Source organism: Hemiscyllium ocellatum, chromosome 14 (genome assembly GCF_020745735.1).
Source record: "Hemiscyllium ocellatum isolate sHemOce1 chromosome 14, sHemOce1.pat.X.cur, whole genome shotgun sequence".
NCBI lineage: Eukaryota > Metazoa > Chordata > Chondrichthyes > Orectolobiformes > Hemiscylliidae > Hemiscyllium > Hemiscyllium ocellatum.
The window spans coordinates 50,793,170-50,811,956 of NC_083414.1; the positions used below are offsets into that span (position 1 = coordinate 50,793,170).

At 37.9% G+C, this 18,787-nt stretch overlaps 1 protein-coding gene across 1 annotated transcript in view; it reads left to right on the forward strand.

Annotated features, from left to right (window-relative positions):
- Window positions 1–17,716, forward strand: part of ppp4r2b (protein phosphatase 4, regulatory subunit 2b) — a 59,395-nt gene extending 41,679 nt beyond the window's left edge. The window contains exons 4-9 of the mRNA XM_060835220.1: window positions 4,206–4,299; window positions 10,004–10,041; window positions 10,133–10,213; window positions 11,861–12,001; window positions 13,666–13,913; window positions 15,501–17,716. Of these exons, the coding sequence (XP_060691203.1) occupies window positions 4,206–4,299; window positions 10,004–10,041; window positions 10,133–10,213; window positions 11,861–12,001; window positions 13,666–13,913; window positions 15,501–15,793 (895 nt within the window). The 3' untranslated portion in view covers window positions 15,794–17,716. The remainder of the gene's footprint in view (window positions 1–4,205; window positions 4,300–10,003; window positions 10,042–10,132; window positions 10,214–11,860; window positions 12,002–13,665; window positions 13,914–15,500) is intronic.
- The last annotated feature ends 1,071 nt before the right edge of the window (window positions 17,717–18,787 follow it).

The window sequence follows — 18,787 nt, forward strand, 5'->3', positions numbered from 1 at the left end:
CCAAGTGATGACTTTCCGCAATGTAGGGATTCTATTATTTCACCTAATCAACTGCATTGGCCAGAATCACTGAATTAAAATAGGTATTTGATATCTGATTTTTAAGTTTTAAATCTTAAATTTTTCGGTTTTTAGGTTTCAGTTTCATTGCATTAATTTTAACCATTAGGGTACCTTGCATTTCTTGTAGTGAGAATCTTTTTTGAGTTCCTGTTCTCAATTTATTTTTACATCGCAGGTTCTACCTTTGCAATCGAGTTGCCTCAGGACTGGATCTTAGCCAGACCGTGAAGGTCACTTAACAGGGTCAGCACAGGAATTTTCATTATGCAGCATAAAGTTATATGAAAAGCAGTTATTTTGGGGAATACAAGTGCTCTCTTAACCTGTTGACACAATTCCAGAAAACCAAAAGCACTCCGTGTTTTTTTAGGAAGCTGGAAGTGCTGCTGAGTTTGCACCAGCAGAACGTGCAGGACCACAGAAAACAATAGACCAGAAGGTGCCGGATTAGCGACGTACCAACTTTAGTTTACAAGTTTCTGGACATTGTGGAAACCTTTAAAGGTGGTGGAGTGAAATTTGCATTTGGTTAATTGCTATGCATGTGCATATTTTGCCCCTTGACCTAGAAACAAAATATTTCTGCTCCAGGTTTGCATGTATAAAAGATTATTTAAATTATGAATGTTCATTCCAGCAGAGCTAATAGTACCCGTATTTGTAAGGTGTATCTGAATGGTTTGTTATCAGATGTGTTTATATTTATTTTTAACTGGCTGTCCAGCCTGATGATCTGGTAAAATTAGTGTTGACAAATTCACCTCTTAATGCAAATGATTGAACATTAAAAATTATGTTGCATTACATTTTCAAATTTGTGTATGCCAGCTTGCTGATGTGTTTACTTTCGGTATTGCAACTTGCCATTGCTTTGGATAATATATTTACCGCAGTGGATTGTTCTTGAGCAACTGTTCAGTTTGAGCATTCAGCGTGCTGTCTTGAACATCAGTGGTGCACAGTTTTATTGCCGTTGTCCATTTGGTACAGTAGTGCTGCTCATGTAGACTGATGTAAAGTCGGTATTTAACCAGATTTTCAGCATCTAACAGGGGTATTGAATTGTTACACAAAGTCGCAATAGAAAGTTTATGAACTTCTGATAACAATATACCTATCCACCTAGATTTCATCAAACTCGTCTTTGGACTATTCGACCTGAATTGACACCACATAACCATTTGATTTGAGTTCGGATGCAAACAGTTTTACTATCTGTCTTGGATATCTTATTTTGATAATTTCTGAATACCTCCTGTTGTGCAAATGTAACAGCTGTTTGTTTTCTCCTCCTGGATACAGCGTCTACTTTGCAAGTCTCATAGCCGAACAAGTACATGATATTTTTATGTTGATGAAGCTTGCAGTTTTTTCCCAGTTATGAGCAACTTTGTTCAGCTGCTTTATCCAAATTGGTTGAGTGTGATGTCAGATTTGCTGTATTGCTAATCAAATGACAGTTTTGGAGAAGTCAGTGAAGATGATGGAAAAATGGCCATCTTAATTCAGCCACTTTTAAACTATAATTCATTGGTATAATTATAACTGTGTAATTTTTTTTACATCCCTGGATTAGCAAACTGGTCTAGGACAGGGGAGGCCAAACCTAATTGTCAGTGTTTAATTTATTATAATTTTGGACATGCCGGTGTTGGACTGGGGTGTACAAAGTTAAAAATTACGCAACACCAGGTTATAGTCCAACAGGTTTAATTGGAAGCACACTAACTTTCAGACAATTACCTGATGAAGGAGCGTCGCTCCGAAAGCTAGTGTGCTTCCAATTAAACCTGTTGGACTATACCTGGTGTTGTGATTTCTGTTTTATTATAAACAGATTTCTTTTTGTTTAAAATTGCAGGATGGTAAAGTCTTCATCTTTGCATATGGATTTTGTTGTCACTCTGATGGTCACTCACAGATTTGAGGTGTGCAATAGATTGAACATAATTTAATTTCACAAGATGAATTGCTTAACCGAAGTTAAATCTGTGAAAATGAAGTTCCAGTTGTTCATTAACTGAAGCTTAACCAAAAATTCAGATTGCTTCAGTAAATTAAAAATTTCGTGTACCATTCTGGGCAACACACCATAGGAAAGATTTAAATGCATTTGAGAGATTGCAGGAGAGGTTTAGAAGAATGGTTTTAGGAATGAGAAGTTTCAATTGTGGGGATAAATTGAAGGGGTTGGGACTGTTTGCCTTGGAAAGAGGGGACCAAAAGGAGATCTGATAAAGATCTTCAAAATCCTGACAGGGGTGCTGGATTGACTACTTTGGAGAAACTAATTTTAAAAGGGTCAAGAACAGCCAGGCAGTTTTAAAGTGATTTGGAAAGGAAGCAAATGTATATTGAGAAAAATCTTTGACACTCACAATATTTCAGATCTAGAGCGTACTGATTGGAAGTGTGATGGAGGCCAGGTTCAATTTGGGGTTAAGGTTAAGGCACTCAAGTTTGAGGATATGTTAGATGATAATTTAAACAGAAACAATGCAAGGCAACTGGGAAACTGCAGAAGAATGGTATTAAGTCATAATTAAAAGGGTCAGCTTTGACAAAGGGTCAGTTAGACTTGAAACGTCAGCTCTTTTCTCTCCTTACAGATGCTGCCAGACCTGCTGAGATTTTCCAGCATTTTCTCTTTTGGATTAAGTCATGATTGTTTCTAGAACTCGTGTAAACATGTTGGGCTGAATGGCTGCCTCGTGTGTCTGATTGTTTTCACTTAAAAATTTAAAATTACTTAGTATCTTTCAATAAACAGCTTATCCACAGAGGTGGAAAGGAAAGGTCGATGTATATACTTTCTTTTGGTTGGCAACAGACCAGCAAGTTTTTAGTTGATCTGATGTGGAAATGCATTTGAGAGATTGCAGAAGAAATTTACAAAAATGGTCGCAAAATAGAGGCAGATAGTTGTTGGTCAGTTCTGTAAAGATGATTTTTAACCAGGGCAGACTATAACTCTGGAAGATGATCAAGTGAACCAATTTCAAGTGAGCAAGTGACTCTGCAGTCAAGTATGCAGTAACACCACCTGCGGTGTGAATGAATAGAATGTTTCTATTGAGTTTATGACAGAGTAAACACATCAACTTAGTTTTGACTTCATAAGATTCAAGGGTCTTGATTCAGAAGAATCATGAATTCAGAAGCAAATTTTAGTTATTTGTTTTTGTTTTGTGTTTAGCAAATGTGGAATTTGAGGGTAGTGTATTTAATGGGTAGTTGAAATGAAACTAAGTCGAAAGACTAAGTTTTGTGTAGTTTTCTTGGGAATTAAGCAAATTTATGATTGAGTCAGACTTTGAAATTATTTAAGGGGTTGGTGTAAATCTTTTTCTGAAGAAAACTGCAGACTGCAGAATAAAGTATTGAAGAAAACTTGTATTTAACTTGTCTTTCATGTTGTGATGATTGCCAGAACCCTTTGCAGTCAATAACTTACTTTAAAAAGATTATTAATGTAATACAAGTGGAAGTGAAACTGAGTTTGCACATACAAAGGTTTTGCAAAAAAGTAATAAAATGACTAATTTATTCTTTTATGATGCTCGTTGAGAGCAAAACATTGACCAGGAGACCAGGAAAGCTTATAAAAAGATGCTATCTACATAGCTTGATTTGAATTGTCACCATTCAAATCTGAGGGCGGTGCTGTAGACTGCTGCTGTAAAGTGACAGTATGCCTTGTACTTTGAGATCCTGAATTCATGACCATCTAACTCGTGCTACTACTGCGATAAACTTCGATGGTTAATGTGTGATGGATCCATTGAAGACATCAAGCAATACCTTTAGCAAAACTTACTTTACTGTTGGCTTTTTTGCTCTCTGTTCAGTCTTTTAGGGATTTTTGTCTGCTTTGCTGTAGTTACTATCTAAGCCAATGCCTCTAAGAGGAGATAGATTTTTGAATGAGGAGGCCAAGTTAGGAATGGGCAGCTGAGAATTCAAGTTTGTAGTTTTAATAAGAAATTCCAAAGCTAACTTTTACTTTTTTAATATGTTTCAATACAAATTCAAAATTATCTTCCGTTTTGAAAATACCTGCCATGCCTCCCAAACCTTTCTCTTTCACCTATCCCAACTCTTGCATGTTCTTGTTAATGCCTAATATTTGTTTGTATCTCCAGTATTCCCTTCACTATCCAGCGTTTATGTGAGCTGCTTACAGATCCTAAGAAGAATTACACTGGGACAGACAAATTTCTCAGGGGAGTTGAAAAGGTAACCAAGAATCTAGAAACTAACCTTCATCTTATTACTAATGACCTCATTTGCTCTCTGCCCTTTTTAGCACTAAACCTGGGTTTTACCAGATGGATTCTTGTCAAGTTATGAAAGCAATTCAGAGTAGTCATAAGTGAAATAACATTCATGAAGCTTTTAGTAAGAACGGTGTTCTTCCTTCAAATATCCTCTGGAAACCATTTATTTCATAGGTTTTGAAGTTTGTGTTTTTGTTTTAATTTGGCTATGCTTGCTGTCAAGCAAGTTAACTTCATACTCTGTAGTGTCTTTTAATTATTTTAATCAACCTGTGTTATGGATATGTTATGACATTCAGGTCTTTTCGTGACTCAAGACTGATCTGCCTGTTTTGTGGTTGATCCATGTCTTGACTCCATTTAATATCACCTTTCAAAAAGAAAAAAAAATGATCTGGCTTGAAAATTTCTTTCACTCAATATCCAAAGACTTTTGGGGAAGTAAGTTCCAGATTTCCAGTACTTTTTGCAGGAAGAAGTGTGTACTGATCTTGAATGATCTAGTTCTGATTGTAAGATTATGGCCCTTTGTTTTGTGCTCTTCCACCAAAGAAAATTGTTTTTGTCTATAAAGCTATGGCAATTTTGTAATAATTTTAAACACTTTGATTAGATGTCCCCAGAGTTAGGAAATGCAAGCCATTTTTATGACCTGTTGTACAATTCTTGTTAATCTGTGATACAATCAATCCTAGGTCAACGTATCTCAACAGAAATAGTGTCTGCAGTATTTTTCTTGCTCATCTTGTAAGAGTAGTAATATCTGGATTACTCCCAGTGCTATGAGCTAGTGAGGGTGGGAATAGGAGGAGAGAGCAGATGAATGCATGGTGAATGCATGAAAGCTGGTGTATAGGAGAAGGATTCACATTTTTGGATCATTGAAGTGTCTTCTGGGGTCGAAGTGACATGGACAAGAATAGCGGATTGCACCAGAATTGGAAGGGGACTAATGTACTGGCAGGGAGATTTACTACAGCTGCTTGGGAGGCTTTAAACTGGTAAGGAGGGGGGTGGAACCCAGGGAGATATTGAAGAAAGATATCAATCTGAGACTAGTACAGTTGAGAAAAGCGAGTCAAACAGTCAGGCCAGGCAGGGACAAAACCGAGAACAAGGTAGGACTGATAAATTAAACTGCATTTATTTCAATTCAAGGGGCCTAACAAGGAAGGCAGATGAACTCTGGACATGGTTGGGAACATGGGGCTGGGATATCTTGGCAATTACAGAAAAGTGGCTCAGGGATGGGCAGGACTGGCAGCTTAATGTTCCAAGATACAAATGGTACAAGAATAATAGAAGGAGAAGCAAGAGAGGAGGGGGAGTGGCATTTTTGATAAGGGAGGATATTCCTGGAAATACAATCAGGGTGGAACTGAGAAATAAGAAAGGGATGATCATCTTATTGGGATTGTATTATAGATCCCCTAATAGTCTGTGGGAAACTGAGAAATACATTTCTAAAGAGATTTTAGTTATCTGTAAGAATAATAGGGTGGTTATGGTAGGGGATTTTAACTTTCTAAACATAGACTGAGACTGCCATAGTGTTAAGGGTTTAGATGGAGAAGAATTTGTTAAATGTGTACAAGAAAATTTTCTGATATGAGAGAAGATGCAAAATGTGACCTACTTTTGGGAAATAAGGTAGGTCTGGTGACTGAGGTATCAGTGGGGGGAGCCCTTTGGGGCCAGCGACCATAATTTTATTAGATTTAAAATAGTAATGGAAAGGGATAGACCAGATCTGAGAGTTGAAGTTTTAAATTTGAGAAAGGCAAATTTTGACGGTATTAGGCAAGAACTTTCAAAAGCTGATTGGGGGAGCAGATGTCTGCAGGTAAAGGGATGGCTGGAAAATGAGAAGCCTTCAGAAATGAGATAACGGGAATCCAGAGACAATATATTCCTGTGAGGGTGAAAGGAAAGACTGGTAGGTATAGGGCATGCTGAATGACTGTTGAAATTGAGACTATAGAAAAAGAAGGAAGCATATGTAAGGTATAGACAGAATAGATCAAGTGAATCCTCAGAAGAGTATAAAGGCAGTAGGAGTATACTTAAGAGAGAAATCAGGAGGGCAAAAAGGGGACATGAGATAGCTTTGGCAAATAGGGTTAAGGAGAATCGAAAGGGTTTTTACAAATACATTAAGGACAATAGGGTAACTAGAGAGTGAATATGGTCCCTCAGATCAGCAAGGTGGCCTTTATGTGGAGCTGCAGGAGATGGAATGAGATACGAAACGAGTATTTTGCATCAGTGTTTACTGTGCTGAAGGACATGGAAGATATAGCATAGAACATAGAAAAATACAGCGCAGTACAGGCCCTTCGGCCCTCGATGTTGCGCCGACCAAAGCCTACCTAACCTACACTAGCCCAATAACCTCCATATGCTTATCCAATGCCCGCTTAAATGACCATAAAGAGGGAGAGTCCACCACTGCTACTGGCAGGGCATTCCATGAACTCACAACCCGCTGAGTAAAGAATCTACCCCTAACATCTGTCCTATACATACCACCCCTTAATTTAAAGCTGTGTCCCCTAGTAACAGCTGACTCCATTAGCGGAAAAAGGTTCTCACTGTCAACCCTATCTAAACCCCTAATCATCTTGTACACTTCTATCAAATCTCCCCTAAACCTTCTTTTCTCCAATGAGAACAGCCCCAAGTGCCTCAGCCTTTCCTCATACGATCTTCCTACCATGTCAGGCAACATCCTGGTAAACCTCCTCTGCACTCGTTCCAATGCCTCCACGTCCTTCCTATAGTATGGCGACCAAAACTGCACACAATACTTCAGATGAGGCCGCACCAGAGTCTTATACAACTGCAACATGACCTCAGGACTCCGGATCTCAATTCCTCTACCAATAAAGCCCAGTACGCTATATGCCTTCTTCACAGCACTATTTATCTGGGTGACAACTTTCAGAGATCTGTGTACATGGACACCAAGATCACTCTGCTCATCCACACTACTAGTAGCCTGCCATTAGCCCAGTAATCCATCATCTTGTTACTCCTACCAAAGTGAATGACTTCACACTTAGCTACATTGAACTCCATTTGCCACCTTTCTGCCTAGCTCTGCAACTTATCTATATCCCGCTGTAACCTGCCATATCCTTCTTCGCTGTCCACAACTCCACCAACTTTCGTGTCATCTGCAAACTTGCTCACCCAGCTTTCAAGCCCCTCCTCTAGGTCATTTATAAAAATGACAAACAGCACTGGTCCCAAAACAGATCCTTGTGGAACACCGCTAGTAACTGCACTCCAAGATGATGAGAAATAGATGGTGACATGTGGGCGGCGAGGTGGCACAATGGTTAGCACTGCTGCCTCACAGCGCCTGAGACCTGGGTTCAATTCCCGACTCAGGCGACAGACTGTGTGGAGTTTGCACGTTCTCCCCGTGTCTGCATGGGTTTCCTCCGGGTGCTCCGGTTTCCTCCCACAGTCCAAAGATGTGCGGGTCAGGTGAATTGGCCATGCTAAATTGCCCGTAGTGTTAGGTAAGGGGTAAATGTAGGGGTATGGGTGGGTTGCGCTTCGGCGGGTCGGTGTGGACTTGTTGGGCCGAAGGGCCTGCTTCCACACTGTAAGTCTAATCTAAGATGGTCTTTTCAGTTTCTGTTAAGGGTTGGTCAGATAAGTTTCTTATCCATGTTTCTGTGTTGTCAGTGTTGTTATTTTGTGTAAGTTTGTCTGTTTTTTTTCTGCCGGTCTACCTTTCTCATTTTTCATAAGGGGTAAATGTAGGGGTATGGGTGGGTTGCGCTTCGGCGGGTCGGTGTGGACTTGTTAGGCCGAAGGGCCTGTTTCCACACTGTAAGTAATCTAATCTAATCTAGAAATAGATGGTGACATCTTGAAAAATGTCCATACTACAAAGAAGGACGTGCTGGATGTCTTGAAACACACAGTAGATAAATCCCCAGGACCTGATCAGGTGCACCCTCGAACTCTGTGGGAGGCTAGGGAAGTGATTGCTGGGCCCCTTGCTGAGATATTTGTGCCCTCAATAGTCACAGGTGAGGTGCTGAAAGACTGGAGATTGGCTAACGTGCCACTACTTAAGAAAGGTGGTAAAGACAAGTCAGGGAATGTAGACTGGTGAGCCTGCCGTTGTTGGTGGGCACATTGGAGGGAATCCTGAGGGACAGGGTGTACATGTATTTGGAAAGGCAAGGACTGATTAGGGATAGTCAACATGGCTTTGTGCATAGGAAATCATATTTTACAAATTTGATTGAGATTTTTTCAAAAAGTAATAGAGGCTTGATGAGGGCAGTGTGGTGGACGTGATTGATATGGACTTTAGTTATGCATTCGATAAGATTCCCCATGGAAGACTGGTTAGCAAGGTTAGATCTCATGGTATACAGGGAGAGGTAGCCTTTTGGATACAGAACTGGCTTGTAGGTAGAAAACAGAAGCTGGTGGTGGAGGGTTGTTTTTCAGACTGGAGGCCTGTGACCAGTGGAGTGCCACAAGGATTGGTGCTGGGTCCACTACTACTCGTCATTTATATAAATGATTTGGATGTGAGCATAAGAGGTATAGTTAGTAAGTTTGCTGATGACACCAAAATTGGAGGTGTGATAGTCAGCGAAGAGAGTTACCTCCGATGGCAACGGTATCTTGATCAGATGGGCCAATGGGCTGAGGAGTGGCAGATTGAGTTTAATTTAGATAAATGTGAGGTGCTGCATTTTGGGAAAGAAACTCAGAGCAGGATTTGTACAATTAATGGTAAGGTCCTAGGGAGTGTTGCTGAACAAAGAGACCTTGGAGTGCAGGTTCATAGCTCCTTGAAAGTGGAGTTGTAGGGGGATGGGATAATGAAGGTGTTTGTTGTGCTTTCCTTTATTGGTCAGAGTATTGAGTACAGGAGTTGGGAGGTCATGTTGCAGCTGTACAGGACGTTGGTTAGGCCACTGTTGGAATATTGCATGCAATTCTGGGCTCCTTCCTACAGGAGGATGTTGTGGAACTTGAAAGGGTTCAGAAATGATTTACAAGGATATTGCAAGGTTGGAGGGTTTGAGCTGTAGGGAGAAGTTGAATAGGCTGGGGCTGTTTTCCCTGGAGCATCGGAGGTTGAGGGGTGACCTTACAGAGGTTTATAAAATCTTGAGGGGTGTGGATAAGATAAATAGACAAAGTCTTTTCCCTGTGGTGAAGGAGTCCAGAACTAGAGGGCATAGGTTTAGATGAGAGGGAAAATATATAAAAGAAACCTAAGAGGCAACTTTTTCACGCAGAAGATGGTACGTGTATGGAATAAGCTGCCAGAGAAAGTGGTGGAGGCTAGGACAGTTGCAGCATTTAAAAGACATCTGAATGGGTATATGAATAGGAAGGATTTGGGGGAATATGGGCCAAGTGCTGGCAAGTGGGACTAGATTGGGTTGAGATATCTGGTCAGCATGGACGAGTTGTACCGAAGGGTCTGTTTCCATGCTGTACATCTCTAGACTCTAGGCATGAGGAATATCAACCAATAGCAAGCAAAGCATTCTTTAATCTTTTCATTTCTTCGAAGGCTTTGCAGATGAAATGTTTCATAATTGAACTAAGTGGAGTCAGTTTTTAGATGCAGAGAATTCTTGCCTTTCATCTCATGCACTGTTTTTGTACATTTACAGAATGTTATGGTTGTTAGCTGTGTGTATCCTTCTACAGAGTAAGTAAACTTTAATATATTTAATGATTCATGCTTTTTACTCAGTTTGTTTAACATTTCAAAGGTTTAAAATTTCTTCTAATTCCTTTAGGAAATGCAACTTTGGCTCAAATAGTTTGAATCGAGTGAATGGCATCATGCTGTCTGGAAGCCATACCGGGTATACAGATAGGTGAGCCACGATGCAAATTTTCTTTGTGGTGCTGTTGAATATTTTCAGAGGAGTTGTGAAGCAGTAGCTGATCCTTCAGGAAAGAAAACTGCTAGTTGCCGTGATACTTTTCCTTTTAAAAACACGCTTGCAGAGCTACCCAGTGTGAATATTGACTTTCTCTCAAAAGTAACGCGTACAGTATTGATGCGAATAGCCTACAGTTTCAATCAAAGTTTTTATCTCCCATCCAATAAATTAATCTTGCAAATAATTTACTTAAATGACTTGACTACTCTCACTGTGATTCTTTTGTTACATCCTGCTGTATGTTAATCCTTAAATTTTAGCTTTTACTCTGTTTAACATCTATTGAAGGGTTTTGTGAAAGTTATCATCTTGGTTCTCCAGTTAGTTCAATTTCAGAAGACGCTAGACACTATAACAGAGAATTGTAGCAGACTTGAATTTGTACCTGTTGGCCTTTCCTGTATTTGTCCTTTAGGCCTTTCACTAAGAGAAAATCTCGAGTAAGAGAGGAAAGGAAATCTGATTTGGCGATGCCGGTGTTGGACTGGGGTGTACCAAGTTAAAAATCTCTCAACGCCAGGTTATAGTCCAACAGGTTTAATTGGAAGCACTAGTTTTCGGAGTACCGCTCCTTCATCAGGTGGTTGTGGAGGATACAATTGTAAGACACAGAATTTATAGCAAAGTTTAGTGTGATATAACTGAAATTATACCTTGATTGTGAACATACTAAACAGCAATGAGTGAGAAACATCATGCAAATTTCATGAACTAATGCAGTGCAAGTGCAGAAGAGATATGGGTGTGTACTGAAAATAATGGTTTACGCTGAAATACATCATTTTTGTTTGAAAAATATGATAATGATGCCACAACTTCCAAAGTTCATGCCATTGGTTACGTCTTGAAGTGAAATTTGCATTGTTCCTCTGCTTCAATTTAGATTAGATTAGATTAGATTACTTACAGTGTGGAAACAGCCCTTCGGCCCAACAAGTCCACACGGACTGGCCGAAGCGCAACCCATCCAAACCCATTCCCCTATATTTACCCCTTCACCTAACACTACGGGCAGTTTAGCATGGCCAATTCACCTAACCTGCACATTTTTGGACTGTGGGAGGAAACCGGAGCACCTGGAGGAAACCCACGCAGACACGGTGAGAATGTGGAAACTCCACACAGTCAGTTGCCACAGTGCTGCCCACTTAGATGTAAATTGCATTTGTCTCAGCCTTAAAAGGGCTTAATTTTCTTTGAACTCCTGGATTTATTTTCATTCACAAAATGAGTAATTTAAAATGTTGATGCTGCTTGAAATTCTGGGACAACTTAATCAAAATATAGGGCCCTCTGGTGGTAATGTGGATTGATGATCCGAATTCGTACATCTGGATGGACTTTTTAAAAGCTAAACATAATTAACTGAATTTAAAAAGATCTTTATTTAGCTTAATACTGAATTTGGAGGATCATTTACTTTTGCAAGAAATTGCATTTGATGAAATGCTTTCAAAATTCTACCAGTAAAATCCCTATAACTACTTTCTGGTTGCATTGTCAAATTGGATCATAGAAGTAGCTTGTGTATATGTGATGTAATTCAGAATCTTAAGTTTGTTCTTGTTTTGCTTTCAGATCTAATATCAATGGTCCTGGTACTCCAAGGCCTTTAAGTCGATCAAAAGTTTCGTTACCAAGTCCTTTAACAACAAATGGTTTGCCGGATAGCTCTGATAGAGAAATCAATGTGCAGCAAACAGAAGACAAATCGCACAGGTATGTTTTCCATATCTTTGAACAGAGTTGGTAACTTTCATAGAAACATTGAAAAGTTAAAACATTTTCTGTGTTAAGATGTTTGGATCCCATTGAAGTTCTTTATGATATTGAGCAAAATAAATTGTTAATACATTACTTGGAGCAGAAATTAAGTTTCTAGTTCAACTGAAGATAGCAATTTGTCACTAAGCCAGAGCGTGAGAGTAGAACCAGTAAAGTTTAGCTTGACTTCAGTATAAAACGTTTTTGCTAGTGTCTGGATAAAATCCTCATTCTCAAATGTAATCAATTTAATCTGCCCTTTTTCTCACAATCTGTTTATTCTATAAAACTTGGAGTATTTGAAGCCATTCAATTGTGTTTCAGAATTGATTTTTAAAAAATATTCGCTTTTTAACCTCCAAGCTGATGTTGCATTCTTCATTCTACTTGAACAGTCCTCTACATGTAATGAAATAATAACTAGTCACAGAAGGTAAATTTCTGTCAACTTGAATGTTTCTTCCATGACAGTGTAATTATTTATGTCGAATATTCCACATTTTTCATGTTGGTGAAGTATGATAAATATAACACTTCTTTAATCAGCTGAGGAATACATGGATTCTGTTTGAAGCAGACAATGTAATGCACTTAAAGTTGTTACTTTTCGCCTTATGCAAGATGCTATTATCACTATTTCAAAAGTAACTGTGAATACCCATTTTTGAATTTATGGTGTTTATGGGTCTGCTCAAAATATGTATGTGTATGCCCTTCCCAGCTTATTAATGTTACACTTATAGTGAATAAATTATGATATATCCTTAAGAAATGAAGAAAAGCATTTATTTACATAGTGCCTTAATTTCTAAAGCATATTTTTGAAGTCTAGTGACTGTTGCCAAGGAGAAAACGAATCAGCCAGTTTTCTCACAAGCCTCCACAAACAGCAACAACAAAATGACTTGATAATCAACTTTTTCGTGATTGAGGGATAATTATTGACCAGGCCACCAGGAGTGCTCTTCAAAATATCGTAGCATGCTTTTGTCTGTTGTCACTTGAGAAGGCAGACAGTGTCTTGACTTAATACATCATACTGACCCTGAAGCCCTCCCATAATATTGCACTGAAGTGTCTCCCTTTATTGTTGTGCTGAAATCTTCTGTGTGGGGTTTGAACTCAGGGCCTTCTGACTCAGGTGAATGTGCTCCTGACTGATCTACAGTTAAGCTGAAAACATCATCTGAATTAACAATCTGCCAATTAATAGTGATTTGCTGTTAGTTTCTTTTGAAATGGAGCCAGGAATTTAGACCCATAACTGCCTGAGCTAGAAAAAATAACCATATGGCTTTATGAAAAGCTTTAGCTGGAGAATAGTACATTGTATGTTACAATGCATACATTTCCTATTCTAAAATTGAGTCTTCTGCCTTAAAACCTGAAAGTCTGAATAGGAAATGATAAAACCATACAACTGTGGCAAAAAGGTTTCTCACAGTGGAGCAACAATGAATCTAATTTATGTATAGATCCAAAGGTAACAAGGAATCTGTTCTGAAAATAATTGTCTGTCTGATTAAAGTTGGTTGTGTGCCTAAGCTTACTAAAGTGTTCAAGTTCTCTTTGGCTCTTGTCAAAATTATTCTAGTGACTGCACATTTGTTTTTAAACAGTGATTCACCTACTTCCCATGGCGAAGACACTCAGAGTAACTGTTCAAAAAATAAACATTTAGAGGACACGATGGAAGCTGAGGCACCAGAGGTGAAACGGCTGAAGTTTGATACAGAAAATGAAGGAGAGGAGTCTGTACATTCTGAAAGTTCTTCCGAGATGCCTGAGGAAACTGAGAACACAGCAAAGCAGGAAGAAGCCAAAGATGATAGTGAATGGATTGATCCAGTCAATGCAGATAAACAAGGTACTGTGTACCTTCCTGAATATAGAGTAGTACTATAGCTAACTATAATCATTTTCTAATTTCTTGTGTTGTTTGAGTGATTGGAAAGTTACAGTGGAGATTGATAGGTATATTAGTAATTCCACTTGAGTACAATAAAACTAGGTGAGAAGCAAAACCTGGAATTACAGCTTGGAATTCAAGAATAATAAATTTTGTATCAAGGGGCTTCACATTAGGTTGAAGTTGTATTGACTCTCATAAGTGACCAATAAAAAGTATTGCATTGTGTTTAAGAATCTTTTATGTCAGACCCATATGTTCTTCCATTTTTGTCTCGCATGAAAATGTTACAGGTTCGCAAACAAATCTGTATTTGCTTGCAAACAGTATGAACACAGACAAAAAAAAACTTGTCATGTATCCTGTCCAGTTCCATAATGGCTGAACAATTCTTCCAACCCTGGCCATTACATAATTTCCTGGAAGAAGTAAAAATATTTAAGGAATTTCTTTTTAATATGGGCATCAATTAGAAGTAGCCATGTCTTAGAACAGTGCTTGTAGTATAGTTGTCTTAAACATGGATTTTGGCATACCTATCCCTCTGAATACTTTTAATCCAGCTGCTTGGATTCCTTTGTCATCGCTTAGCATTCTCGCTAGAGAGTGCACAATATGCAACCTTGCTGCAATTGACTTTATGCCTGCATTTAAGTTTGCTACTGGAGATCATGAATGTTCTTGTGAAATAAATCTTATTAAAAAAAGTTTAAGCAATGTTATCTGTTTTTGATTCAGTACATAAATCAAGTTTCAAAATTTTATTTATTTTAGTCTTATTTAGCTCTGAATATTTTCTTTGTGATTTAAGTATCCAGTGAGTTTGCTGCTTGTGACGTGTGCAGTAAATGACAGGACGTAATTGAATTTCAAATTCTTTAGGCACAGAAAGAAGCTATTTGGTCCATTGTCTGCTGGTTCTTTGAAAGAGTTGTCCATTACTCAACAATACTGCTCTTACCCCATAGTCATGTTTTTTTTCAAGTATGCATTCAGTTTACTTTTACATTTCGATCTGTGTCTCCACTTCCTTCCTAAGCATTGCTTTCTTTTTTTTAACTAAAAGTTAGATTTTGAGAGGTAATTTCTGTAATGTTTGGATTTACTAACCAGAAGATATATGCATTGAATTAAGTATAATACTGGAAAGTTTTGAGTGACTTTTGACACTTGATCCATTTCAGAACAAAGAATTGATTAGGTTCCAGGTTGTCTCATTATGTAAACCCTAATTCCATATTGTAATGATTGAACAAATTCGTCAAGTTCATGCATTCGAACGTTGGCTCGAGCATAAATCTTACAATTTTTAAAATGTTTCTCTTCCCCTGTGCGCACAAGTTTCAAATGTTGCAAGTAAAAATGGTAATCTGTTGAAAGTAAATGAATTTATAACAGTAATACATGAAATTGCTTGCACCTCAATTTGTTTCTCCGTTGTTTGCCTCTTTGTCGTGGGTTCAATTTGTTTTTCTCTGAAAATTGGCAACTGTGCAGTACTGGAAGCACAAAAGTGAGATCTGATGGCTTTTTGTGTGTTTATAGAGCCCTCAAGCATACAAGTAAAAGCCATGTTTGAATCTGAGCAAGAGAAAGATGAAGTTTCATCTGGAAATGTCAAAGCCTCAGATGAAAATCAAATGGACCAAACTGAGCCAGCCAAGACATTAACTTCAAAGGCAAGTGAAATCAGTGAAAGCACTGACGATGATAATAACAGTGTGGACTACAGTGATACAGAAAAACCAGACACACCTCCCGAAACTCCAGACATGCCTTCCGAGAGCCCAATGGAGAATAGTGCAGATGCCACAGAAGAACCAATGGAACAGGACTAAATATTGAGATACTCTGCAGTATTTTCAATGAGGTGTTGATTTTACACTGTATAAAGTTTTATGTAATAAAGTGGACCTTTGTTTCCAGGAGAAGGAGAGGCAAACCTTCTCTAAGAAAAACCTGGAAGAGCTGTACAAGATGAGAACTGTGAAACCAGCTCCTTCAGGTCTCACGTACTGCTCCCGCTTTTTTGTTTGGTCAAATCAGTGGTTTTGTGTATAGATTTTTTAATTAGAGAGAGAGTTTTTAAACTGGAAAGTAAAACTATAATTGTCAAGTTGTTTTCCAATTCATTGAACTAGGCCATTTACCACAGCATTTTTTGTCTCATTTTTAAATCTCTTCAGAAAAATTACATTTCCTACGTGGTCACTGTTTCAACGTTTAATACATCAAGCAACAGGTTAAAGAGACATTCCAGGAAAAAAAACCCAAAACAATACATCACATTCATTTACTTCTGATCCTATATTAATGGGATTTATTCATCAAAAGGGAGTGTGTGGTTCACATTAATGTGAAATAGCAAAGGTTAGGATTGTTTCAAGATCGGTTTGTTTTGGTTGCAGAATAAATGCTTTTTTTTGATTCATTGTTCAAGCAGAGAAAGGTGTGGGAGGTAAATCACTCAATTTATGCTCAGTGGTTAGAATATGTAAATTTGAATAAGTTTCTTTCAGTTACATTTTTTTTTGTAGCATGCAGACAGCACTGTTACACACACCACTGACTGCATTGAAGATCTACTGCAATTACCTTGTTAATTTAGTCTTGTGCCAGATCTTATGTACTGGTAATGCAATTTTAGGGGGTGCATTGAACCACCATGATTTGTATAAAATTTTGAAGTGAATGAAATATTTTTGAACATGCTACTACATTTTGACAGCCAGTGGTTGTACATTTTTGGAGATGATATTTCAGCACAAATCTTCATCTGTACTTCTGATTTTTCTGATATCCATCTTGTAAATTCAAAATCCTTTAATCATTTGACCACAATTATTGGCTGTCAAAATTTGTTTGTACTTGTTTCTGGCAACTGTACTTTTTGATATTTAGAATTTTTAAATTTCTGTAAGTAGATTTTGTAGATTAAATGTAGATGTAATTGTTCACTGCCTTTGTGAAACGTTATATAATTGTATAATTTGTGTGTAAACTGAATGCTTTGGCTTTCAATACAGTATTCATATAAAGCAATAAATGTTATATCTGGACACAGTCTGGAGATACACTCCAGTTCCCGTTGATAAAATTTGCACAGGGTTGCCAGAGGCCATGAAGACTGCACGTAACTGAATCTGCAAGATTGACAGTTTTGTCTTTCCTGTGAATGTAGTATTTTGCACTTGTTAAAGTGAATATTCTGAAGATATAATTTTGTGGGATCTTAAATTCACTTTGAGAGAATTAAGAGTCTCCATCCTAACTAGTATGTAAAGTTTTTTTACAGGATGCCTAAGAGCTGTAACATTGTTTCTCTTCAGTCCTGTGGTTGGGAAGAGTATGCATCTTTGCCAATTAAACAATAGTTTTCACAAGTTTTTAAACCAATCTGATCAGCAGAAATGTTTTTGAATCTTAACCTTGTTGTCAATGCCACTGGCAGAATTTTTAGCGGTACTGTAGAGGGGACTTGAATTTTCTCCCTTTTGTGAAGAATCCTTGAATTCTGCTTGTAAAAGCCAAGTTCGTTAATACACTGCTGTATGAGGGTGTGGGGAACAAAAGCAAATTTTTAATTGAAATCTTTATGCCATCAGCATGATTTCCAACCCAGCTCTTCATCTGTGTAATTTAGTGAATTCCTTATTCCACATGATTATTTTCAGTAATATGTTTGTTTGTGTACCAGTTGAGTTGAAAATCTAGGTTTTATTCTGAGATTCTAAATATGACAAAACACGATGGAATGTGGTTGAAGAAAGGTGGATCATGGTTGAAATGAACTTTTCAGTTTCTCCTCCCCACCTGAAAGTTTGCTTTTTAATGAATAAAAAGTTAAATTTCCAGGAGTAATGTCTGACATTACTCAAATTCTAAATGTCATCTTGTTTATCACCACCTAGGAAAGCTTTAATTATTAACAAATTAGTCACTTGGGTTGGACAATAAAAAAAATGCTGGCTGGCCAGTTGGTGACGTTGAGTCCCAAGAGTGAATAAAAGAAATTTACAGTGCTAATTTAAATGTTTAGAATTTTATAACACATTGTGTTAATTCAAATTTTTATATCAGTGCTGGCACTCAGCCCTCTATTTAGTTCTAATTACCTATGTCTTTCCAATCTACTGTTACAGTTTCCCTTTCCAAATTTTGACCATACTTGGTACAAGTTTTTCATTTGCTTCCACCAGTGTTTCTATTCCGGCTAAGTTAACCTGGGTGATCTTTGGGTTACTGCTAGCTCATTCTGAACCTTAATTGTAGCAAATTACCCTCTCCTAATATTAGACTGGCTGGTTTGTAGTTAATCAACTTTTTTCCTCCTTTATAAGAATAAATTTCCAAAACTAGCCCACAGTTAATTTCAGTTTTGTTTTTTTTTGCCTACTTGGGTAAATGTTAGGGAAAGTTTTTCAGCTTTTTACAGGCTAATTAGCAAATTAGACTCATTGTATGATCTCATCATGCCAAATTTATTTTGCTTTTAAGATACTATGTTGAAGTAATAGTGAATGTGAAAACCTGAAATTTGAGATGTTACTTCAACATTCTTGTATTTATTGAGGTTAGGTTTGCATCGTGATGACAATGGCAAATAATAAGTTAATGGATAGCATTTGTCTCACAGATACTTAACCTATTCCGAAGATTAGGAGGGAAATGTGTCCCTTCAGCATTGGGTGTGGTGATTGAACCTTTGCACTGATTAGCAGCAGAATGTGCCAGTCTTTGCTCGCTCAGGTTAACAAAAAATACTATAGATGCTGGAATCTGAAATAAAACAGTGCTGGGGAAAGAGCATAAGTTGGAGCAGCAGAAGCAGA